Raw genomic sequence first — 24,420 nt, 5'->3', positions numbered from 1 at the left:
CGTTGTTCATCCTCGCGTCTACCACGTGGGAGAGAAACCCAACTAGACCTGGTTTGCAGACGAGGAAACGGAGGTTCAGAGTCTATTCCAACAAATGGCAGCCCTACATGGCGTTTCTGAGGCTGTAAACCGTGATGGAGGCAGAGAGCCTCACCTTTCTCCCTTGGAGCGGCTGGTGGGTGTGAACTGCTGACCTGGTGGTTAGTAGTCTAACACTTACCCAACAGCGAGCATCAACAGGGCTCTTGGGGAATATGCATGCAACGACTCAAATGGATTCAAGTAAGCAGGGGAGGGCAGAGGGCAGCCCAGGAGAAGGAGTGGGCAGTGTCTGGTGTCCTTGGGCAATGGGTAGCCTGGCATGGCTGGGCAAGAAGTCAGCCCGAGAGCTGGGGTGATCAGGCTGGGTAGGAGAGAAGTAGTGCCCAGTGCCAGGCAGAAGGGCAGGGTGGCATGGAGGAGGGGTATGGAGTGGAGGCTTTCCAACAGGTGAGTGACTATGGGGTGCTGTTCTCAGGGGCCCCAATAGGAAGCCGGGGTTGGTGGGAGGGGTTGGGCAGGAGACTGCTAGAATCCATGGGGCCCCTTCCACTCCCCTTCCAACAGAAAGGGCCTTGGTACTGGCAGGAGCCAGAGTGACTTCAGAGGCCCCACAGACAAGAGAAAGGCGGGTGGCCTGCTGCTCTCTGAGCTCCCCAGGGGCAGGAGGCAGCGTCTCTCCTGAAGACAGCTTTCTCTGGCGCAGTGCATCTGAGCCAGGCACACATGCCCCCAGGAGGCAATTGGCACCACTTTCCGAAGTCCCGTTTTGTTTTGTTTTTTACATTTTTAACTTCTACTCCCTGGGAAAGGGGAAGCAATCACAGGGGAGCCCTCCCAGGCCCCCCGCACTGCCCCATCTATCTGGTGACGCTGCCTCTGTATAAAGTGGTCCCTGCCCACCCCGGGCAGCAGTCCCTCCCTCCCTCCTTGGTCCTCAGTTCTGCTCTCTCTCCCACTGAGTTCCCCCCACCGCCCACAAAGAGGCTGTGGTGTCCCTCATCGCAAAACCTGGCTGCTGCCAGCTCTTCTGTCCGCAAGCAAACCTCCTTGAAAGCAGCGTCTCCCCTGGGTGTCTGCACTTGCTCTCCTCCCACTCTCTCTGGGCGGGGGTCCAATCAGGCTTTTCACCCCCCATCATTCCACCGAGCAGCCCTTGTCAAGGTCACCAGTGACCTCCAGGTTGCTGAACCTGGGGAATGGTGGGTTCTCGGTCCTCCTGCGGTTGGCCTAGCAGATCTTTGACGTCACGAACCCTTCTGGAAACACTCTGTCTCACTGGATTCCAGGTTTCCCGCTGGTGTCTCTGGAAGCACCTCCCCAGCCTCCTTAGCTGGGCCTGCATCCCATCCCTGGCTTCTAGGAATGCCCTAGGCACTAAATATTAGGGCACCCCCTTCTCTCCCCCACGCTCACTCTGCCCTAGATGAGCTCATCCAGGTTCATCCAATACCACCCGTTTGCCTCTGATACCTGCCTTGACCTCTCTCTTCCACGCCAGACTGGTAATTCGAACTGCCAGCACTTAGACATCTGATCGCCCCTGCAAACCTCATGGGTTTAAAACTGAACCCTTGACCCCTCCCCACAAGCCTGCTCCTCCCAGCCGTCCCCACTTCAATTCACAAGAACTCCGTCCTTCAGTCGCTTCAGCCCCCCTCTCTCTCATGCCCAGAAGCCCACCCTCTGGCAAATCCTCCTAACGCTACCTTCAAAACGCATGAGGGGGCTTCGCAAGGCGGTGGGAAGCTGGATGGAAAAGATCAAGGGCGATTCCATTAGAAGCCCCTTTGTACAGAAAACCAACCACCGCTCGCCACCTCCATTGCCACGACGCTGGTCATCTCTCACCCAGGTCACAAAGCCGTTTCTCACCCCCCAAGCCCCCACAACCCTTGTCCTCCTTCGGTCTGTTCTCACCCTCAGTGACCACTGGGAGAGCCCTTAAAACCTCAGCTCAGGTCACTGCACACCCCCCAGCTCTCCTCTGGCTCCCATCTCACTGGGCATAGCTCTCAAGCCCGCCCACCCCAAATGATCATTGTTAAGGGTGCCAGGGCCACCTCTCTGACCTCCTTCCCTCACCGCACTCCGGCTACACCCGTCCCCTGTCCGTCCTGGGGCTTCAATGTGTCAGGCACACTCCTGCCTCAGGGCCTTTGCATTTGGCATTCCCACTGCACACTGTCCGCTCAGATTCTCCATCGGCCCTCCTCTCCTTCTTCCTTCCATCTTGGTCCTCGACCTTTTTTTCCCTTCCTTCGGCGGGCCTTCCGCTCCCACAGCCATCACCAGTATCTAGTAAGGGACTTCCTTTTCTCTACGCTCAGAGAGGGAGAGACTGTCGCCTGCTTTGCTCAGGGCACCCTCTCTAGCACTTAGAACAGTGCCCGGCCCCAGGCATGTGAATGAGGAGCCCGGTGGCGTAGTGGGGTACACATTGGTCAACAGATCGAAACCACTGGACTCTTGGGGGAAGAAAGACGCAGCCTCCTACCCCTGTAAAGCTACAGGCTTGGAAACCCACAGGGGCAGGTCTGCTCTGTCCTCTCTGCTTGCAAAGAGTCAGTTGGCAGCAACTCCCTGGCAGAGCATTGTGGGTAGGGTGATTGACGGGACCACCTAGGCCCTCGGTCTCTTCACCTGGTGAACAGGCAGACGGATGCGTCTGCCCTCAGGAGGTTCTATGAAGGTTCTCCGAGCTGAGGGTCAGGGCAGGTCCCGGAACACGGTAGGTAAGGGGCGCTGGTCTGCCTTCTGCCTTACCCCGCTGATGTCTTTGGGACAGGCTGGGACCTACCCCATCTGGCTCCAGCCCCTGGCAATCCTGGCCTCTCCCGGGTCCCTCTCAGGGAGTGGCAGGCGGGGCCTCACCTGGATGGATGTCTTGGAACAGGGACTTCCAGATGGTGTACTGCAGGGGGCCCGTGTACTTGGAGGTTGGGAAGTCTTCGTAGGTCAGGTTGGTCTCGTGGCTCTTCCCCTTGAGCCTGGCAGGAGAGCGGGAGGGCAGGTGCATTGGAACCTCCATTAGTCCTGCCTCCAGACGAGCAGGTACCCAGGCCTGTCTGACACAGACCTGAATGGATGACGTCTCCGCTCACCTCTCCCACCTGCCTCCACTGCCCACCCCTCTGCCTGCCTCGAGGAGGGGACACCCGCTGAGGAAGGGCCCGCCAGGTGGGCACCTACCTCTCAGACAGTGAGGCCACCCCGGCTAGGAAGGTGTGCCGGTCGGTTTCAGCCAGCCGCTCCTGCAGGATCTGCGCCCCCTCCTGCACCTTGCGCAGCTGCTGGCTGTAGCGCTGCACTTTCTGCTCGATGTCGGTCAGCGTGCGCGCCGTGTCCGCCTCCAGCTCCTCCAGCATGGCCTTCTGCCGCTCGCGCAGCAGCCGGTGCAGCCTCTCGAAGGCCTCGCCGATGGTGGTCCGCAGGCTCTTGGTGGAAGACTGCAGGGGGAGGGCATCAGGGTTAGGGCGGGAGCGTGAGTGTGGGCAGTCCTGGGAGAGAGGACACAGGAGGCGGGGAGGGTCCTGGGGCGGGGGCTGGTGCACGGGAACCATGGCGCTAAGAAAGGACCAGGTGTGGCCAGTGAGCAAGAGTGGGTGTGGCCACGAGGAGATGGGCCAGGTGAGACCATAAACTGGAACAGATGGGCAGAGGTGGAGGGAACAGGGCAGAGTCTGACAGATACTTTGTGGGGAGACTCTCGGGGCCCAGGGACTGACTGGCTGTGGGGGTATGGGGAGGGAGGGGTGTCCAGAGTGAGGCTCAGATTTCTGCCTGAGGGTGGGAGGGATGCTGGGGCGAGGGGGTATGATGAGGTCTTTGTTTAAAAAAAACTTCACTCATGGGGCTCCAGGGGAAAAGGACAGGGCGATGGACACAGAGCTCTGTGAACGGCAGGGTTGGGCACCCAGCCCCCCCACCCGCTGAGGTCCTGTTCAGGGCTGGTTAGCAGGACTTTCCTGGGTCTCTCAGCCCCTGTGACACTGCCAGGCCCAGGAGAGGTCAGAAGGGTAGAGCGGCAAGTGCCCGGGGAAGAATCCTGGTGCTGCGTCTCTAGCTGTGGCAAACTTCAGATACCGACGGTATCATACTGGGCCTCCGTAACCTGCTCTGTAACATGGGTCGCAAAAGCTGCCTTGCAGGGTTAGGGGCCAGACTGAAGCGCTGGGGAGCTAGAGTTCGGTTACTAAAAAGCCATCCCTTCTAAGGGGCGTGTCCCAGAAGTCTTCCCTGAGCTGCGGAGCTTGGGCTGCAGGACACACGTGCCCAGGATGTCAGCTGGGACTGGGAGAAGGGAGTGGGGCGTCGGGTAGCAGGGGGTCAGCCCGGCCTCTGCAATTTCACTTTGTGGGATTCCGGTTGGGAGTTCACGGAGTCAGAACCTCCGCTGTGTTCCTTGCCCAGAGCTCTGTGGGAGGCTCCGCAAAGGCTCAATTAGGGCCTGTTCCCTCCCCCTCCAGCTTGGGCAGCCTACAGGAAGAAGTGCTGGCAGCAGGCCAGCCTGCCCGCGCATGCCCACCCAGAGAGCCGGGCAGACAAAGAGGGGGCGGAGGAGAAGCTGGGATGCTGGGCTAGGCGGCCTGCTTGTGGCCTCCCTGAGCCCCCTACCTGGGGCTTTGGCTTCTGGGGTGGCATACTTCAAATGGGGAAATGGGGCCCGCTCATGCCATCAGAAGCTGCCAGCCAGAGACCCCCCAAAAAAACCCCATGCCATCCGCCCTGGTCCCTCCTTCGAAGGCTCTCCAGCAGCATTTGGCCAACTAGTCTGGCCTCGTTGCTCATTCTCCCTCACAGGCCTGCCCTGACCCTCACCCCCCACCCACCCCCGTGGCTTTGTGGTGGTCACCAGCCAGGGCCTACCTCACTAGCCCTGCAGGCCCCATCTGTCCAGCTGCCTCCTCGACACGAACTCGGGGGTGCACAGGGCCCCATGAGCTGCCGAGCTGAGGAAGACACCATTCCAGCCCCCCCCCCAGGAGGGGCTCAGTGACAGGCGGGGGTTGGGGGGGTGAGGGAAGCCACGGAGTGGAGGAAGAGATGAACGCTGGGAGCAGATCCAGACCATCACATTCCCCTTGCCAAGACGGCTGCTCCTCAACAGTCTGCAAATGCCCTTAATACGCTGCCCCACGTTGGATAAGTGCCCCAGAGCGGGAAGGATGTCTTTCCTAGCCCCTTTGAGCCTGGCACAAAGCTGGAAGTCAGGAATGCTTGAGGGGGTGGGGGAGGGAAGAGGGGTCTTGCTCAAGACTGCTCCGCAGAGCTGGGTGCAGGCTTAAAAGGGAGGGCGGAGGAGGAAAAGGGGGTGGGGGGCGCAGGGAGAGGAAAGCTCAGAGGTGCAGCCTCAGGGTGACAGCCATCCCTGGGGCAGCCGTCTTCCAGGCTTACTTCCACCAATCTGCTGGTCTAGCTGAGGGCGTCCCTGGGAGACAGCCCTGCACCGAGTACATGCAAACAGCTTCGGTCATACCTGAAGGAACCCTCCTGGCAGCCTCCTGGCTATGTGTGGGGCTGCTAGCCCCAAGGTCGGCAGTTCAAAACCACCAGCCGCTCCACTGGAGCAACCCAAGGCTTTCTATTCCCGTGAAGACTTAGAGGCTCCGAAACCCACAGGGGGCAGGCCTACTCTGTCCGTGGGATCGCTGTGAGTCAGAATTGACTCGATGGCCCTAGGAAATGGAGACCTACCCGCACAGGCCGGTCCCGGTGCCACCAAGGCGGTAGGAATAACACGCCCTACCCCCAAAGGTGAGTCCCTCCCCACTGCTCGCTGATTCAACAACTACCTATTGTAGGCTCGGGGAGTCCGGCCGCCATGGCGGTGGCATTCTGTGGGCTTCTGTGTGAGACGATACACAAGAAGCAGAGAGACAAGTTCACCCACGAAGACTGGTGCCGCGTCATTTACACTAGTCCACCCCCCCACCCCCCACGTCTGGAAGAGGCGCCTCTAGCCCCACTCGCTACAGCCCAGGAAACAGGAGGAACTGGGGCCACTTTAGAAAAACACCCTGGCAGGAATGCGTCACCCGCCAGGGCCCGACCAAGGAAAACATGGGGCCGAGGAGGGAACTCAGACGGCCACTGGAGGGATCGTGGGGCAGGCACCAGGTGAAATATGACCCCCAAAGCATCCAGAGGCATTTCTTGTATAAACACCCCAGTCCAGACAGGAAGCGGGGCTGGGGGAACTGGAGGGGGCGGGGCCCCACAGGACCCCCGGGAGGCAGACAGATGGACAGGAAAGTGGGGGTGGAAGAGGTCAGTGCAGAAAAACAATCAGGGCTGGGGGTAGGGGGAGGAGAGAATGCTGAGAAGAAGCAGACCATAATAGTCCCCCTCCGACCCAGGCAGGGCTTCCACGTGCTCCTCTTCATTTGAGAGGGGGAGTCAGTCTCCAGAGAGATGGGGAACCGAGGCTCGGGGAAGGCATGGACCAGAGTCCCAGGGTCGTGTCTCGTCTGTTGCCCAGTAAGGGAGGGGTGGTCTCCAGAGGCGCTCATGATGTCCTCTGAAGGAATATTTGCCCTGACCTTCCTGAGACCTCACAGTAGGTTGGTGGCCAAGTTGGGGCCAAGATCTGGGTCACCGATGGCCTCTCCAGGCTCCAGAGTGACCTCTGGAGGCCCAGACCGTTCCTATGGCTTTGTTCTGGCTAATGCCGGCCGGCCCGTGGTACCTCTGCTGACCCCCTGGAGGCAGACTGAAACCACAGCTGGGCCCTATCCTCAGTTTTGGCCCCAACCAGATGGGGCAGAAACCAAAGCCAGTCCTGCCCAGTTAGGGAGCTGTTTGCCTGGGATTTCAGAAGGCGGCTTTGGAAGTGAGCTAAGATCCCAAACTCCAGGCCTGGAAGAGAGCCCAGAGAGACCACCAGGATGCAGAAAGGGAGACCTAAGGGCCAGACAGTGGGCCATTTGCAGAATCCCATGAGCTCGTGGCTGGGTCCGGATGGATGTCCTTCCTCTCGGATCATGGGAAAAGGCTTTATTTTGAAATCACTGTAGCAGAGACCGAGGAGGCCCGGTGGCATCGTGGGCTACACTAGCCTTGGGCTGCTAACCGACAGGGTCAGTAGTTTGAAAGCATGCACTGCTCTGAGGGAGAAAGACAAGGTGTGCTGCTCCTGTTAACGACTGCAGCCTGAGAAACCCACAGTTGGACTAGTTCTAGGGTCCCTAGGAGTCAGAACTGACTCGCTGGCCGTGTCTGGTCTGGTTTGGTAGTGGAGCCTAAGGAACCCGAGTGTGGCTGTTATTCAACAAAGGGCTGCTAACGGAAAAGAGGTCTGAAAGTCAAAGGTTCTAACCTACCAGCCACTTCAGGGTAAAAAGATGTGGCATCCTGCTTCTGTAGAGACTAGCGGCCTTAGAAATCGTGGGGGGAAGCTCTACTCAGTTCTGTAAGGTGGCTGGGTATTGGGATCGACTTGAAGGCAGTGGGTTTGGTTTTAGGTTTCTGTCGGAGGCTGCAGGGTTGGGTCCTATTTTCCAGAGTCCATATCCCAAAAGCCTGGTACCAGGACAAGGCCACAGGCCACCAGGAGGGTGTGAGAGATGAGGGACACACCCAGGGTGGCTCCTCCAGCAATGGATGTGTTTAGAGAGACAAGGTACACACAAGGCCCAGTTCCACTTGCCTTCATGGAAACTTTGCCTCCTCTGCCTCCCCTACCTTTCCTTCTTGTCCTGCCAAAGGCCCAAGGCCCCACCCCCACCCCTCCATGAGCCTTGCTCCCCCACCCCCTCACTCCACCCGGGCCAGACTCACCTTGGTCTCAGCCACCTGGCGTTTGAGCAGCTGCAGTGCCTCCGTGTGCTCACGCTCGCTGTCCTGAAGGGCCTGAAGCTGCTCCTTCAGCTCCCTCTGGAAAACACACAAGTCCGGGATGAGGGTGTCAGCTGCAGCCGGCTCCGGCCACCGGCTGGAGCTTCGACTGCCTAGACATGTCCAGAATCCTACACTCCTTTCCATCTTCCACTGTTGCAACTGCCTCCTCTGGGCCAGACTAGGAAGTGTGGCCTTCCCGTCCCAGGTCCACCGCTATATGCAGCCCACCCTGGTCTAGCTGTGAGCTTCCCTGCTTAGACTCCTCTGGTGGCACCACAGCTGAGCCCCCGTCCTCTGCTAGGCTCATCTCGGCCTGGCTGGCATCAGCTCAATCGATGCACTCCATAACCTCGGGCACTATTATTAGCCTGTTTGCTGATGGAAAACGGGAACAGAGAGGCCAGGAAAACTGCCGAAAGCATACAGTTCAGACTGGAAGGGTCTGGTTCTGTGGACCATGATCTTAAGGCTGGGAGACAAGCTTCCTACGAGGACGACACCCATGTGGAAAACAACAGAGACCCACGACTCCTAGAATCACGAACTTTCCATTGAGACAAATCAGTAGGACCAGGCTTCCCCTGTCGCCTTGGGTCCTAGGATGGCTCAGCATGGCACTGTCCTTATTACAGAAATGTGAGGTTTTGTTCTTCTTGGATTTTTTTTTTTTGCAATGATTTTTTAAAGTCTGGCATTAAATGTTGTTTATCTCAATGCCTGTGGTTTTTTGGTGCCCACTTAAATCCTGTACCTGAAAGCAAGCGCCTACCTCACCTCACTAGTTCCACCCTGCCTCTATCATCATTCTCCTCCCCGATCCCCCAACTCTGAGCTAGCTGGAGAGGCCTTCTTCCTGTTTCTCCAACATCCTTTTTGTAATTTGGGTGAAAGTTTACAGAGCGGCCTGGTTTTCCACCATTCAGGTGTGGGATTGGACCTTTTGTTTGGTGCCTTTGACTGCTGTCCCCCAAACGCATGGGCACCCTGCCCACTTCCTCCCGGCGGTTCCCATTTCCATCCCCTTCTTTCCGATCCCTTCCTGCCTTTGAGCTTCATCCTTCCACTGACTCGGAGCTGGGTTCACCCTCCGGACTCTGCATGTGCTGTTCCCTCTGCCTGGGCCTCTCAAGATGTTCTGGTAATTCTCGTCTGTCATCAGCGGTTCCATCCGGATACTACGTCCTCAACCAGGTCTTGCGTCACAGTCGGCATGGCACCTTCCACTGTCCGCCAGACCGGGGCTCACTTGTTTCACTTCTTGGTCTCCCTGACAAGAATGTGAGTTTTACAAAGGCAGGACTCTTGCCTACCTTGTCCTATCCCCTGTGCCTAGAACACTGCCTAACACAGGGCTGGTCTTTAATGATGATTTGTTGAATGAATGAATGAATGCACGAAGGAATGAATGGGGGATGGAGGTGAGCGCTCCCCTAACACTGGGCCCAGCCATCTCTACACGTCAGGTGTTTAGCCCATTGTATCATGCTTAGTTGTTCTTCCATTTGACCTTCCTCCATCTTTGTACTAGCCCACAAGCCCCCCAGGGTGGAACAGTCCTTAATTGTTACACACACACACACACACACACACACACTACAACTCCTCTACACTCAGCGACAGCCTGGCACTGGAGTGGGGTCCAAGGAGATGTGCTGTTCTAACAGGTTTCCATGGAAACGTTTAGCTCTGTCTCGGGCCTGGGTTCCCCAGTCAGCCTGGGCTGTGAGTGGTCCCAGGGTGGCTGACTCAGCTACTTACACTCTCTACCCTATGTGCCCCACTCATTCGCCTTGGCAGAGCAGGGAGGGCCCTCCACAACCAGCTAGTCTGAGTCTACAGATGAGGTAGCAACATGGTCATGATGAACCGCCAAGGGAAGAGTGCAGGAAACAACCTTATTTGATGCCCACTATCACTGAATCATTCAATACATATTACACAACTACTCCGGAATGGTGTGGGTGGGGTTTGGGGCTGTCCCCGGCATTCCGGAGGCCTATGGGGGCACAGTAACGAATACAGAAGCAGTCCTTGCCCTCAGAGATCTTCCACCTCGAGGGGAAGACCATCGATAAACAAAGAGAATCGGCAAACAACCCCACACAGATCATTACCAACGTTGGGGTGCCCTTGGAGAAATAGTGCAGTGCAAGGTGGCCGTGTGCCGCTGTAGGAAAGGTGGCCAGGGAAGGCGGTGGTCTCCACAGGGAGGACACCTGAGACGGCAGCTGAAAGATGAGGAGGGGCAGGTTATGGAAATCGAGGTAAGGCAGAAAAATGGGAGCAGTGTTTTGTGAGAGTGGAAGGCTTGTGCAGACAGAATGGCCGGAGTGCTGGTATCCCTCTCAGGCCATGAGACAACCTTAAAGATGGAAGTCGTGTGCTGAGGAAGCGGGAGAGGAGCAGACGGCAGGGAGGAGTCTGATGACTGTGGGGCAGCCACGCCAACTCTTGAGTTCTGGCCTGTGCTGGGAAGCAGGACCTCTCGTTGAGCGGGGATGGGGAAGTCCTGATTTGTAGGTAAGCATTTGCCCATTTCCGTGATGTAAATGCTCCCTCAATAGTCAACTTCAAGCTGCAATGGGAGGCCACTAAACATGGAGTTGGGAAGAGATGTGCTCCATCAGCTCTCGGGAGACGTGTTTCACGTGAGTCAAACACGCCTGCGTCCAGATTCAGGTATGTGAGTCAGGTCTCCATCGCAAACAACCGAGAGTCTTTCGTAATGGAGGGAGGCCTGTGCATGCCAAGTCTTTGCTCACGTGGGAATGCAGCAGGACTGCTCCCAGGGCCTCCCCGGCAGCCAGAGCCTGAGACACAGACGTTAGAGGGGGAGAGCGGAGCACTACCACGGCCCTCCCCTGGTGGTCTCCACGGAGGGGCGGGCCCCTCAGGCAGCTCTTCAGCATTTCAGAGAACACTATGGGGGAGGGAGGAACACATACCTCACATTGCTTAGGATGCTCCTGGGACTTGGACACATTCCTTGCTGTTTGGAGGGGGTGTATGTGTGGAGAATGGGGAGTGCTGGCTGGGCCCTTTCTCCTGGAGCCGGAACCCGGGTCAAGGGGTCTTGAGTCCCTTGGTGCTGTTTGAGGGCCAGGGAAAGGGATGGGGGACAAGTCCCTACCCTGATACCCCGGGAGATGGGCAGCCGACTGTGGTCAAAGTCAAGGACACAGACCCTTACATCACAGGGCATGCTGAACAGAGCTGCTGCGTGGATGCCAGCAACCTCTGACCCCAGTAGAACACTGCACGTACAGTGCCCTACACTTTCACCATTGCTGTGGGGTCCCCTGTCCAGGCCCCTGCTAGACAGTGGGCTCACACAGGTAAGGACCAACTCTGATCGATTTTTGAAGTCTCATTATTTGGAACAGGGTCAGGTACAGAGAGGTCTTAAGGAAGAGGCTGGACTGGGATCAGATCTCCCCTGTGGAAGAGTGGGAGGGAAAAGAAGGCCCAGACAGGAACCTCTCTCCAGGCGGGTGACAGATAGGTCCCGAAGGGACTACTAGTTTCGGGAAACCCCAAACCTAGAACCCACCAAGCATGCAGTAGGAGGCAGCTGGAGCTCCATCCTCCAAGGGATCCTTTCGGCTCTGGGAGCAGGCAGATTGGGGTTAGGAAGCTGGCTCTGCCACCTGCTAGCTGTGTGACCTCAGGCATATTACCTAACTTCTCTGTGCCTTACTCCTTCACTGCAAAATGGAGACTACAGTACCTCCCAGGAGTATGTGACCTCATCGAGCAGAGGCCTAGCACACACTGGGTGCTCTGGGATGGGGCGGTCACCATGCCCCACCTCCTCACCCTTCACTGTGTCCAGGTCCCTCCCTGCCTCCTCAGATGGCAGCTGAGGAAGGGACCTCAAGGGTCATCTAGCTCCACCTCCTGGATTTCCGCAACAGGAAACAGGTCTCAGACAAGCCCACAGAAGAAAACAAACCAGCAAACTCGCTCTGGGCAGAGAGAGGTCACACAGAAAGCGGCAACCTGCTGCCAAATCCCTGAGTGGCGGCGTCATCTGAGGCAGCCGGGGAGGCTGTGACTGGAGTCAGTGCTGGGGGTGGTCTGGGCTTGAATGTCACCCAATTCTCAGCCAACTCCAAGAGGTTGGCGCTACTATTACCCCATCTCACAAGGGTGGGGATGGGGGACAGGGAGCACTGAGGTTCAGAGAGGCTAGGCAGCTTGCCTCGGGTCACACAGCTAGGAAGAGGCTGGGGTGGGTTTGAGCACCACCACACTCCGTGCTCAGCACACTCTGCTTTCCAATCGATTCAACACAGTGCTTGTTCCTGAGCATGAACAGGGGCTGCACCCGGGGAGCTTCGAGGTGAGCATGTATTTATGATGGGAGGACCAGGAAAGACAAATGGATAGGACAGGGCTCATACCTTCCAGGTGGAGGAACTGGTTGGGGAGGGCCATGCCTGATGTGTGCAGGAAGTGGGGTGGGTAGAACAGGTGGGTTTGAGTCACAAGCCAGAAGGGCCAGTTGGGGCTCCCTGGGGCCAGGCTGGGAGGTGGAGAAGGCCTTGGGGAGCCAGAGGAGGGGTGGGGCTGGTGGCGAGAGCTCATCTGTGGAAGGGGGTGGGAGGGAGAGAGGACCCTGGGAAGGGACACACCTGGGTAGAGCCACAGCTCGGGACCTATCTGTCCTAGAGGGGACGGGGTCATGGCTGGTGTGGTGCACACAGTGGTGTAAATACAAGGGCCCAGATGCCCTGGGGTTCCCATTGGGTTGGAGAGGCCAGGAACCAGGGCTCAAATGCTCTGAGATCAGGCATCTGGCTAGGAGGGGTCCCACCAGGTCCCCTCCCCCACCGCCACCACCACCTTCCTGGCCTGGAAACAAAACTGCTGCCAGAAACCATCTCTGCTCTTGTTTCAGAAACCCACCCCCTTCACCAAACTGCACTGTCTGGGGAGACAGCATGTGCTCCCGAGTCACAGGAACTGGGTTTGAATCCAGGTAGCATGGTGTCGGGCATGCCACCCTCAGGCCTCATCTCTCCAGGCCTGCCTCTCACACGGGGTCAGCCAGCTTGAGTGGGATGAGGACTAACAGGGGTGACATCTGTGAAGGGCCCAGCAGTACCCTGGGCATGGAGGCAATGACCACAGCTCCCCTTTCTTGCCCTTCCCCCTGAACCCACTGATACCCAATCTTGCCATTGGCACTACACTGGCCTCTCCTCCTTCCTTCCTTCCTTCCTTCTCTTGGCCCTGGCACACTCCTAAGACCCCAGATGCCCTGGCCCTCAGGACAGACCTGAATGCTGCCCTATCTTTGAGCCCCTGACCAGCCCTGTCCATTTCGGAGCCTCTCAGTCTCTGCCAGCACCTTTAGCTGGCTCTCCTTCTCCCCTGGCTTCCCCTACCCCCTCAGTGCCTGTCCCTGTACACCCCCGTGCCCCAGCACCTTCAGGATCAGTTGGAGCTCTTTGTGGGAAGCGGGGTGGGGGTGGGGTGTCCATGTGAAGCTTGTCATGAGCTGGTACAGCCTCATTTCCCTGGTCTCCCAGTCACCAGGCACCATCTGAATACGCATGCGCTCCTCCATGTCTGTGTCCAGTCAGACTCAGATGGCCCCAGTCCAAGTGTCCCAGGGACACTTAATAGTTGGCACAACTTCTGAGCCTCAGTTTCCTCATCTCTGAAACAGCTAACGAGACCCACCTCATACAGCACCTATGAGGATCGGTTAGAGAACGCCTGCTGAAACTAGTGTGCACCCAGGTAAGGCTGTGTGTGTGTGTATGTGTGTGTGTGTGTCTTTTTATTCCCTCCAGTTGTAATACCTTCTCTCGAAGCACTTGGCATATCCTCAGGGCTCAGCTCATCTGCCAACTCCAGGAAGGCCTGGGGCAAGAAGCCTCTGTTGCAGTCGCATGAGGCTGAACACACAGACAGAGGCCCCATTTGGCTCTCCTGGGCCCAGCCCAGGGCCCGACCCTCAGTAGCCACAGCAGGAGTGACCTCTGGATACAGTACTGAATGAATCCCTGAGTCCAAAGCTACAGCCCTCTCCAGAGTCGCGTCTCCAGTTGCTCTGAGCACTGGAGCAGGGCTCAAAGTCAGGCGGTCAGGCGGGGAAGACAATGCTTCGCAGTTGGGAGACCTGAGCTTTCCTCTGACCTTGGACAGGTGGGTCTCCCCATCTGACAAGTGGGGAGAAGGCTGAATTGGATGGTTTCTGAGGTCCCGTCCCACTTGGGTGTTCCCTGAGACAGCGTGTTGATGAAGACAGGGGGCTTCTGAACCAGAGACACCCGAACCTGAATCCCAGCTTGGCCTCCTCCTTGGAGTGTGATCTTGGGCAAGTTAGGCAGCTCTCCGCCCCACTGTCTTCATCGGTACATGGGGACTGATCCTAGTCCCTTTCAGGAAGTTGGGAAAGGAAACAGGGTCATTGTTGTGGGGAGTTCAGTGCCTGTGAGATAGCACCTGGCCTACAGTTAAGTACCTGTGACACAGCACCTGGCCTACAGTTAAGTACCTGTGACACAGCACCTGGCCTATAGTTAAGTACCTGTGACACAGCACCTGGCCGGCTACAGTTAAGTCCCCAGTAAAAATGCTAGCTATGACTTTTTAGAGTTATTATTATTTTTTAGTTTTTAGTTTATCGGGGGCTCTTACTGCTCTTATCACAATTCAAACATATATCCATTATGTCAAACACATCTGTATATATTTTAATAGAGTTATTACTGTTTCATTGTTAGCACTCCCTGCCAGATGCATTCTTTTTTTGTATAAATGTCCCTGGGGCCCCCAACTTCAACCAGAAGTTGCCACACTGTGGCCTGTGCCCACTCAAGGTGTCCCGGGTGAGAGCAGGGCATTCCTGGCTGCCCACAGACACGGGTGGATTGGGGAGTGGTGGGCAGCCAGGCTGCTGTTTGCATATCAATCCTGGACAAATCCACACAGAGACTGCTTCCCCAGGGCAAAGACAGCCCTGTGGCCTGCCTGTTCACAACACAGTGTCTTCGCATTTGCTCAGCCTGAACGGGCTCCAGGTCCCCTCTGTCTCTACGCTGAAAGCGGGGAGTCCCGTTCATGCTTCCATTTCCCACTCTGGAAAAAGCGCAGGGAAGGCAGCCTGGCAGACTCCAGGTGGGGGCGTTTGAAGCCGCTCCTCGGGATCACACGCCTCACTTGGGGCTGATACCTGGCTTTCCTCCCTGGCCTGAAGGAAACCCTGGGATGGGCTCCAACAGTCACATGAAGCCTGGAGAGGGTGGCTGTGGCTGAATCGGATCCCCTCTTTGGGGCATCTGGAACCTGAGCTGGCCAGCGAGCCGGATACCACACCTGAGCAGGATGACATCCCAGCCATCTGCCCTCAGCCCATCCGCTGGCACAGACATGGTGCTCTTAGCCTGCCCGGCTGCAGACACGGGGGTTGGGGATGGGGGGCGGGGAACAGCTCCCCAGCCCTCAGAGGCAGCTCGGAGGTGATGAGTGGTCTGATCAGGAGTGGGTTCAAACCCTGCCTCTGCTGTTTACCTGGTTCCTTTACTCCCCCCGGAGCCTGCAACCTCACCTGTCAAAGGAACCAATTGCAGCACCCTCTGACCAGTACGAGGCGGACCGAGCCAGGCACTGCAAGGGAGTATCGCTCTCAGCTGGGCCCCAGGCCCTGGGCAAGGCCTCAGAAGCCCCAAACCCCTCGGCGATGGGTGCTCCGCCCTTCCCTTGGCTCTGAGGCCCAAGTGCCCAGCAGGGCAGCTGGCACAAGATGGAAAACATGCTGCCACGCGCAGTGGCAGGCACTTTTGGCTCAGCATCCCTAACCCTTCCAATGCCTGTTCCAGGATTGTCCTATTTGTCCCATTTTACAGATGAGTACGTGGAGCGGGCAGCTCACAGATCAGAAGTGACTCATCCAAGGACATGCAGTTTCTGCATGACGCTGCCAGGATCAGACTCCAGCTGGGAGACCTGGAGCCCCAAGCAATTCTGCCTGGCCAGTCAGGGAAAGCTTCAGGGAGGAAGCGATATCTAAACAGAGCTTTGGAATAGAAATAGGTCTCGCCTAGGCTGGGACTCTCAACTGGGGGATGATTTTGACCCCAGGGGGGTACCGTAATTTAGCAATGTTTGGAAACAATATTGGTTGCCATAGCCATAGCTCCTGAGGGGACAGGGGAGTCAGTGCTACTGGTATGTAGTGACCAGAGGCCAGGGACTCTGCTAAACACACCCTACAGTGCAGAGAAGAGCCCTACAACCACTGTTTAAGGACCTATCCCCAAATGTCTATGGTACCGAGTCTGCCGGCTGTCAATTACCGAACACTTGCAAGGTGCCAAGTGCAGAACCACATTCTTCCTGAGCCTTCTCATTTATCCTAACCCCATTGTTCCTGTGGCTGATAACCAGGGACCTGCGGCTGAGGGATGGCAACTTCCTTAAGGTCCCACAGCCAGCCAGTAAATACAGAGCCAGCATGGGAACTGCCTGAGGACAAGTCCCGAGCTCTCAACCCTGCTGCTCTGCTGCCTCCAGATTAATACTAAATATCCAAACTCCAGGCCAACTCTCAGGAGACTCCAGGGCAAGTCCTGGCCGGCCTCTTCTGAGCCCTTCCCTTCCTCACTGCCCTGTCCCATCTGTCAAGTGAGGGCCACCCCAGACGATCCCCAAGGTCCTGCCAAACCAGAGTCCATCGCTCTCCAGGCTCCTGGAGGCCCTGGGGCAGACCCACCAGCTGCTGGGGGAGAAGGTGTGAGGGGTGGGCTCAGCCTCATTCCCACTGCAGAAATTGGAAGAGAGGTGGAGTGGGAGGTGGCTCACACCTCACCCCAGAGCCTTATCCCTTCCAGAGGGAGACACGTTTCTCAGCCACTTCTGTGCCACGCCCGGTGCCTTGGGGGCTGCCTCCGGGAAAAGAGGCAGGTCTGGCACCTGTCTATCCAGCTGGGCACATGAGCTCTCCCAGGTAGAATGAGAACGGAAGGGAACCCAGGCGGGACCCAGCACCTCCACCATGTCAGCAGCCCGATGTTCCTGGCCGGGGGAGGAATCATCAAGACACCCATTTAACAGATGTGCACAGCAAGGCTTATAGGCGGCAGGCAGCGACCTGCTGGATGACACACAGTGATAAAGGAACCCAGGTATATCTGAGCCCAGAGCCAGGGCACCAGAGGGAGAATGGCAATCCCAGGACAAGGAAACATTGTGTCAATAACGTTTGGAGAAAATATATGCTCCATCCCTCTTGCATTCCCCAGGATATGGCATGGAGTGTAAAAACAAAACACCCAGACACAGTAACTCAGGTTTCCTGCTCCCAAGGCTCCCAATTCTTATAAAGTCAAGGCAGGGCAAGGAGAGGGGAGTGGTAGGGGAGAGTTCTGGCCTGGGTGGCACTGTAGGTTAGGTGTGGTCAGCAATTCAAACCCACCAGCTCCTTTACAGGAGAAAGAGGCTCTCTGCACCTGTACAGATTGACAGTCTCTGAAACCCGATTTAGGGTCTCAAAGAGTATAATAGATTCAACACGATTGAGTCTGCTTAAGCATCTTGAAGAGTGGAGAACCACCTACCTACTATGTTGGCCCACCTCATTTTCATAAAATATTTGAGCCAAAGACATCTGCTTCAAAATGTCCACAATCCTGACCAGCTCAGGCCAGGGTAGGTCATTCATTAATTTATTCATTCAGTAAACCTTTATCAGTGTGCACTGTGGGCCTGGCCTGTGCCAGGCTCTGGGGGTCACAGATAGACTAAAGATGAGACTTTCTCTGTCCTGGTGGCCCTGGGTCCTATTCTGGTATCCCATGGGCATGGATGCTAGAGTTAAACAGGGTAACCAAGGGATGAATAAACTCTATAGCAACAGGTTTGGTAGGTTTGAGTAAGCTTGAGAAAAAAGATTCCAAGCTCAAATAAGCTTGGGAACTATTATATTAAATGCAATTAAATGGGTTTCTTTGCTGGAAAATGTCTCCAAACCTCTAATATGCAAATGAATGCTGAGAGTCTTCCAATGGGGTGTAAGCAATTACTGTAGTTCCCACTTGTAGATGATCTTGGAACTCTCCTCATTAAAATGTCAGATGTATTAATAGAGAGCATTTGGGGAAACACGGCTCGGATGCTATTTGTTTGGCCAGAGGAGCTCACGAAGCCTTCGTAGAGAGAACATTTGAACAGGGCCTTGAGGGTTGAATAGGAGATCTTAAGAGAGACCCATTACAACCCTGTGCCAATATTTCTCTGGTTTCTCTACATGTACTGTTTAACTTAGTCCTCAAAGGTCCTGCTCTGGGTGATAGAGCTGGGAGGTCATCAAAAACCCCTAGAAACTCCTGGAGAGGGGTGAGGTGTCACTTCTGAGCCTTATCACCCCAACCTTAAATCTTCAAGTTCGAATCCTGTTCTCAAACTGGCCCCTTTGGGGTTTAAACTCCACATGGTTTTTACACCCTTGGTACTTGATCCCAGCCTTAAAACATTAACAAAACAAACCCAAACCCCTTATATACCTTGGCACCCAGACCCTCCTTCTTAGCAGTTTCCTGATCCCCAACTTAGACCCCTCTCTCAAGTTTAACTCTGACCCCTGATTAGACCCTCTTTCAAGTATTACCCTTAGACCTTCTCTCAAGTTTAACCCTGACCCCCTAACTTAGACCCCTTTCAAGCTTAACCCTGACCCAGCCCAGCCCAACCTGGACCTGCCCCCAGGTCTGCTAGAACCCCACAGCCTGGTTAACCTCAATTCAACTTTGACTGCGGCCGCGACTCAGTCTAAACTCAGTATTCCCAGCTTCATCTCTGAAAGGCAGAGATCTTCAGCTCTGCTCTGAACCACCTGTCCCAGGCTCACCACCCACGACTCCTGGCACTGTTTCTGACCTTAAGCGGCTCTGATTCAGCCCCATCCCCATCCTAACCCAGCCTCTGTTCTGATCTCATTTGCCTCCACGCCCCTCTCCTCAGCAGAGGGTCAGTCCCCACTCCAGGTCAGTCGCAGCCGAGACCCCGCCCCAAGTTCCTGCCCCCTGGCATCGGCCCCGCCCACCACCCCCTATATTAATTCTGATAGGGCCCTGACCCTGGCTGCGGCTCCGCCCCAAGGCAATTCTGACTGGACCGTGCTCGTGGACCAGCTCTGACCACGCCCCCGAGTCGGCCCCGCCCCCAGCCCTAGGCTGGCTGGGCCCCCACCCCCCGCACCTGCAGCTCCTCGAAGGCATCGTCGATGCCGGTGACTTGGTGCTGCTCGTGCAGCGCGGGCTCGTCGCAGAAGAAGCAGAGCAGCGCGCGGTCCGTGAGACAGAAGAGTTTGACCTTGTCGTGCGCCTGGCAGGGTCGCGCGGCGCGGCGCGCGTTGAGGATGGCGTCCAGCGGGAAGGCGCTGTAGCGCTCCACGATGTTGGCCAGCTTGAGGCTGGGCGCGAGCGCGGGCTCGGCGAACGTGCGCCGGCACTCGGGGCAGTCGCGGGCGCCCTGCGCCTCCTGCCGCACCCAGTGCTCGGTGATGCAGCGGCGGCAGAAGTAGTGCTCGCAGCCCAGGCTCACCGGGTCCTGGTAGATGCTCAGGCAGATGGAGCAGAGCAGCTCATCCTTGAGGCTGCACGCCATGGCGCCCGGGGCGGCGGCGCGGGGGGCCCGAGAGGCTGGGGGGCGGCCGGGAGCGCGCGGCGTTGACAGGGGCAGCACTGAGGGATGGGTGCGGGGACGAAGCCCGGCGAGGCTGGGGTAGGAGCCACCGGGGATGGAAAGGGGTACTGTCCGGCAGGGAGGTAACGCGGGGAAAGAGGTGCGGGGGGCAGCGGCTACCCGGGATGTGAGCCCGGGAGGGTGGTCTCGAGGTAGGGGGTAACCCAGCGCGATGGGTGCTGGAGGGAGAGGGCCGTGGGTGTCCGAAGGGAAGAGATCCGGACGTGGAGGTTCTAGAGGAGGGGACAGTCCGGAGGGATGGGTGCTGGGAGAAGGGGGTGCAGAAGGGGGGCGGAAGCCTTGGGGGGCTTGAAGTCCCAGGGTGGGGGCTGCCGGGGGAGGTGGGGAAGACCGAGGTGGGCGATGGTGGAAGAAGAGGAAGGCAGGCCAAGCCGCCCGGCGGCTGTGTCGGGCAGAGGAGAGGAGGGGTGCGGGTCCACTCCGTGGCCCGATCCCAGCCCCAAGCCCGGGCCTCGAGCGGCCCCTTACCGTGGCCGGCTCAGCTGCCACCGCTCCGGTCCCAGCGCAGCCACCCAAACCGGAACCAGCCGAGCCCGAGCAGCCGGCCGGCGCGGCGCCCTCCCCGCCCCTGTGGGCGGGACCCGCGAGACTCCGCCCCCGCGGCGGGTGGGGGAGAAGGGGGCGGGCCTCCAGCTTGAGGGACGGACGTCCTCCTGTCTCCGCCCCCATCCAGCTTTCCGCACCCCAGGGAGCGAAACCCAGCTGCGAGCAGCACTCTGGACCCAGCTGTGGGTGGGGGTCTGCTAGTGTGAGGAGACAGGTAACAAGAACACTGGTCCTGGATTATTGCTTTGAAGACGTGGGGAAAGTAATATTTTGTATCGAAACAAACAAGGATGCGTTGTGTAGGTTATGTGGACTACGTTTGCATAAAATATACCGATAAAACTCGAGAAATGCTTGCCGTGAGCAAATTCAAGTCCCTTTACATTCCTGGCTTAGTATCCCATTTCCTCTTCCCTTCCATCAAGGGTTCTTAATGTCCGACTGGAGAAAGGAGTCTCTTCCGTTTGGCCAACCTGGCTGGGGTCGGGAGTGCTAGGTTTCTGTGGCAGTGGGAGGAGGCGGCGGCGGGTGCAGCAGGAGGGAGGAAGAGTAATAGGAGACCTTGTTTTGTGTGCCAGATGGAGAGGGGATAAGGGATTTCTAGGTGGAGAGGCAGCATGTGCAAACGCATAGGAGCGTGAAAGGGGAGGACACATATGGGGGGAGTGTGAATCGTTCTATTCTATTGGGGGTGGGAAAGGGTTTGGAGTGAGATGGAAAGCCTCGGGGATCATAGTTTACAATTTCCTGGAGCCACTGGGCTTCCAAGAAAGTCGGCTTTGAGTTTCACGAGGTCACAGAAACGCTGATTTTGCTTCCCGCAAGGTGAAGGCCGGGATCCTTTCTGATGTGTCTGCATATGTGAAGTGCTGGGCACACAAGGAGGACGGATTCGGTGCTGCTGAATCACAGCCGAGAAGATGTGGACCGGAGGAGGAGAGATTAGCTACACGTTGGGTTCTTGTGCCAGGCCCTGCAGGAAGTGAGAACTGAACTGGGAGGTGACACTAGGTAGGATAGGACGACTGGGCAGGGTGTGGAAGGCTGAGACACCATACAATTTAGTGATGGGTTGATACAGGGTGAAAGAAAGGGCAGCGTTGTGGGTGGCTCCCCACTTTCTGCTTCCTCCAGAGATATCTTTGTTGAGACACAATTTAAGAAACAGTACAAGTTTTAGTCTTCTGTGGTTTACATGTTCGCTATCACATCTCCATCCTCGCCGGAAACAAGGTGGTGGGTGAACTTCAATAGCTCTTCGCCTACATTCCCGTAGTTGCAGCCCTGATTTTGTTCCGTTGTCCCTCTCCTTCATGAGACTGGCAAGAAAGCAGACCCCAACCCAGTCCCGGGAGTCAGACCTGTTTGGACCAAGTGCATCTTGGTGATCACCTTCCTCTTGCCGGTGGTGGTTGGCCATGGACATGGGATGCGGATCTGACCTAAAAATCCCGAGGGAGCACCTGGGATGAAGGGGGATGAAGGGAGGGGAGAGGTTCTATGGAGCGGTCTTTCGAAACACTCTGCCCTCCTCTGCTGCGCGTGGATGTGTGTGGTAGTGCTGTTGGCGAAGATTCCATGGTGTGCAGCCTGGAGCTGGCCCAAATCTCTGTCCTCAGTGCTAGCCAGTGCTCCTTATAAACGGTCCCTCTGCCCCATTCTCTTAAGTCATTGCTTCTCTCCTCCCCACTGAGACACCCTGCTCCTCTCAGTGGGTGACCCTGCCTCCTACTCCAACCAGAAAGCAGAGCCTCTCCAGGGGTCTTCTCAGCTTCCAGTTCTTTTCAGTCTCTGAATTTTGCTATAGAAATGCCTTAAGTCCTTTGTGCAATGAGGCAGAATGTAAAATAAACAAATGGGTGAACTGAATGTGTTTACAACTTCATCTGCCCGCACCCCCTTTCTCCTGGTCTTCAACGATGAAGTGGGCCTTCTGTTCAAAACTCACTCCTCCTCCTGGGGCCTGGCCTAATCCCCCCCCTCCCCCCCAGTACTCCTTGAGACTCCACTCCTTCAATTATCCCCCTTGTCTGTATTGTATGGCTCTTTCTTCATCATCATTGGCTACTTACCTCCAACTTATAAACATGCTCAAATTTCTCTTAAGGCAATACTCTCTAAGCATCACCCCACCACCACCACCACCACCACACACACACACCTTTTATTGCTACCATCTCATTTCTTGCCTTTTTCTGGCTCAGCGTCTTGAAAGAATTGTCTGCGTAGCCTCCCCTGCCATTCATTAGCCCACTGCAGCCTGGCTCAGGTCCCTACCACTCCACTGAACTCACTAATAATCCCCTAATTGCTAATTAAAAATAGCTCCTAATGCACATTTGCTGGTGTCGAAAAACAAAATAAGAGGAAATTTGAAATCCAAAGGAGCTTCAAAAAGTTTGTGGAAAGATGGAATGAAAAGATAACAGAAATTTCCCACGAGCTTTTGAAGCGCCCCAGTATTTATGATTCCACCATAAAGAAAGATCTAGTGTTAATAACTTGGTTTACATCCTTACAGACTGTTCTCACATATAATGTATGCATACCCAACACACACACACACACACACACACACACACACACACACACACACACGCTCGTGCACAGCGGAAGGAAAGAGGTGGGAGAAAGGAAGGGGAAAGAGAGAGATCTTAAAATAAATGTGTTCCCTCCCAGAGTCACTGTGGCCCAGAGCACGGCCTTGAACCACATGTGTCGGAACAGCAGTTCTTCAAGGAGCAGAGCTTGAGATAAGGATTGGAGGGAAAAATCGTTTCTTTAGGAAATTTGAGAAATGCTGTCCGAGAAGTGGGAAATTGATACTGGGTGCAGAAGAGTAGGGTTTCATTATGCTGCGGAATCACTGTGAGGACAACCACAGCAGCAAGGAAGGAAGCCTAGAAAGGTGAACTACTAAGTCAAGGTCACAGAAGACAACTGAAGATTTTCCCTGCAGGAGAGCGCTACCAAATGATACCAAGTGACCCCTCAGGATGATTGCACCCAGAGGACAAGGGAACTGGGGTGTTTATTCACCATCTTTGGAGTATTGTGTCTGCTCCTCAGGGGCATTTGATTGCTGGGGGTATAACCTGGGATGTGCACATAAGTTCCCACAGTTCATGGCTAAAGGTCCATTAGCCATGGATGCAGAGGGTGGCAGTAGAAAGTCTTGGGGTTTGACAAGCTTGAGGGATGAATGTGGGACATTGTGATAGGATCAGGTATCAGGCATCAAAGAACAAAAAAATCATATTGTGAATGAGGGGGAGTGCGGAGTGGAGACCCAATGCCCATCTGTAGGCAACTGGACAACCCCTTACAGAAGGGTCGCATGGAGGAGATGAGCCAGTCAGGGTGCAGTATAGCAATGATGAAACAACTTTCCTCTAGTTCCTAAATGCTCCTCTCCCACCCCTCACCCCCACTATCATGGTCCCAATTCTAACACAGGGAATCCAGGACAGATAAACCCCTCAGGACCAATAATGAGAGTAGCCATACCAGGAGGGGAAGGGGAAGGTGGGGTAGAAAGGGGGAACTGATCACAATGATCTACATATAACCCCCTCCCTGGGGGACGGACAACAGAAAAGTGGGTAAAGGATGACATCCGACAGTATAAGACATGGGAAAATATAATTTATAAATTATCAAGGGGGTGGAGGGAGGGAGGGGAAAAATGAGGAGCTGATACCAAGGGCTCAAGTACAAAGAAAATGTTTTGAGAATGATGATGGCAACAAATGTACAAATGTGCTTGATATAATGGATGGATGGATGAGCCCCTAATAAAATGATTTTAAAAAAAGAAAAGAAAGTGGGACATGACAGTATCCCTCAAAATCTACTCCTTGCACTCACTCATAAACTCCCCCTCTCCCCTCCATTTTAAGTGTGCTTGGTTGTTTTTTCACGGTGGTGAGGAGTCATAATATATTGAAAGATACAGAGGACACAGCAGGTAGGGTGGGGTCGTGGGACAAGATACCCTCACAGGACTCACTGCTGTCGTTGGTCTTAGGCTATAACATACATACTCTCTTCCTTTTTATCCCCCCTTCTGGGTGTGGTGCTGGGTCGGGTTCCGTAGAGAAGCAGAATCAGTCAGACAGACAGATAGGAGGAGGAGAGGTATCATGAAAATGGGCCCTACGTTTATAGACTCGGGCAGGTCCAGTCTGGCTCAGATCTGTGCACGGGTCAGATATGAAGCTGGAGGTCTCTGATCCATGTAGCTGGGGGCAGGGGGCGCATGCGTCAGGAAGCAAGAAGATC

The 24,420-nt window shown here is 56.0% G+C and overlaps 1 protein-coding gene across 1 annotated transcript in view; it reads right to left on the bottom strand.

Moving 5' to 3' along the window:
- Positions 1-19,860, bottom strand: part of TRIM62 (tripartite motif containing 62) — a 25,091-nt gene extending 5,231 nt beyond the window's left edge. The window contains exons 1-4 of the mRNA XM_004704992.3: positions 19,087-19,860; positions 7,819-7,914; positions 3,232-3,488; positions 2,914-3,029 (exon numbers count right to left, since the gene is read on the bottom strand). Coding sequence (XP_004705049.1) covers positions 2,914-3,029; positions 3,232-3,488; positions 7,819-7,914; positions 19,087-19,494 — 877 coding nt within the window. The 5' untranslated portion in view covers positions 19,495-19,860. The remainder of the gene's footprint in view (positions 1-2,913; positions 3,030-3,231; positions 3,489-7,818; positions 7,915-19,086) is intronic.
- Between the last annotated feature and the right edge of the window lie 4,560 nt (positions 19,861-24,420).

The sequence above is a fragment of the Echinops telfairi genome, unplaced genomic scaffold (genome assembly GCF_000313985.2).
Source record: "Echinops telfairi isolate 266 unplaced genomic scaffold, ASM31398v2 ScPeMD7_7457;HRSCAF=8495, whole genome shotgun sequence".
NCBI classification, from domain to species: domain Eukaryota; kingdom Metazoa; phylum Chordata; class Mammalia; order Afrosoricida; family Tenrecidae; genus Echinops; species Echinops telfairi.
Note: the sequence above shows the minus strand (reverse complement) of the source record. Positions and strands in the feature narration are given on the sequence as shown.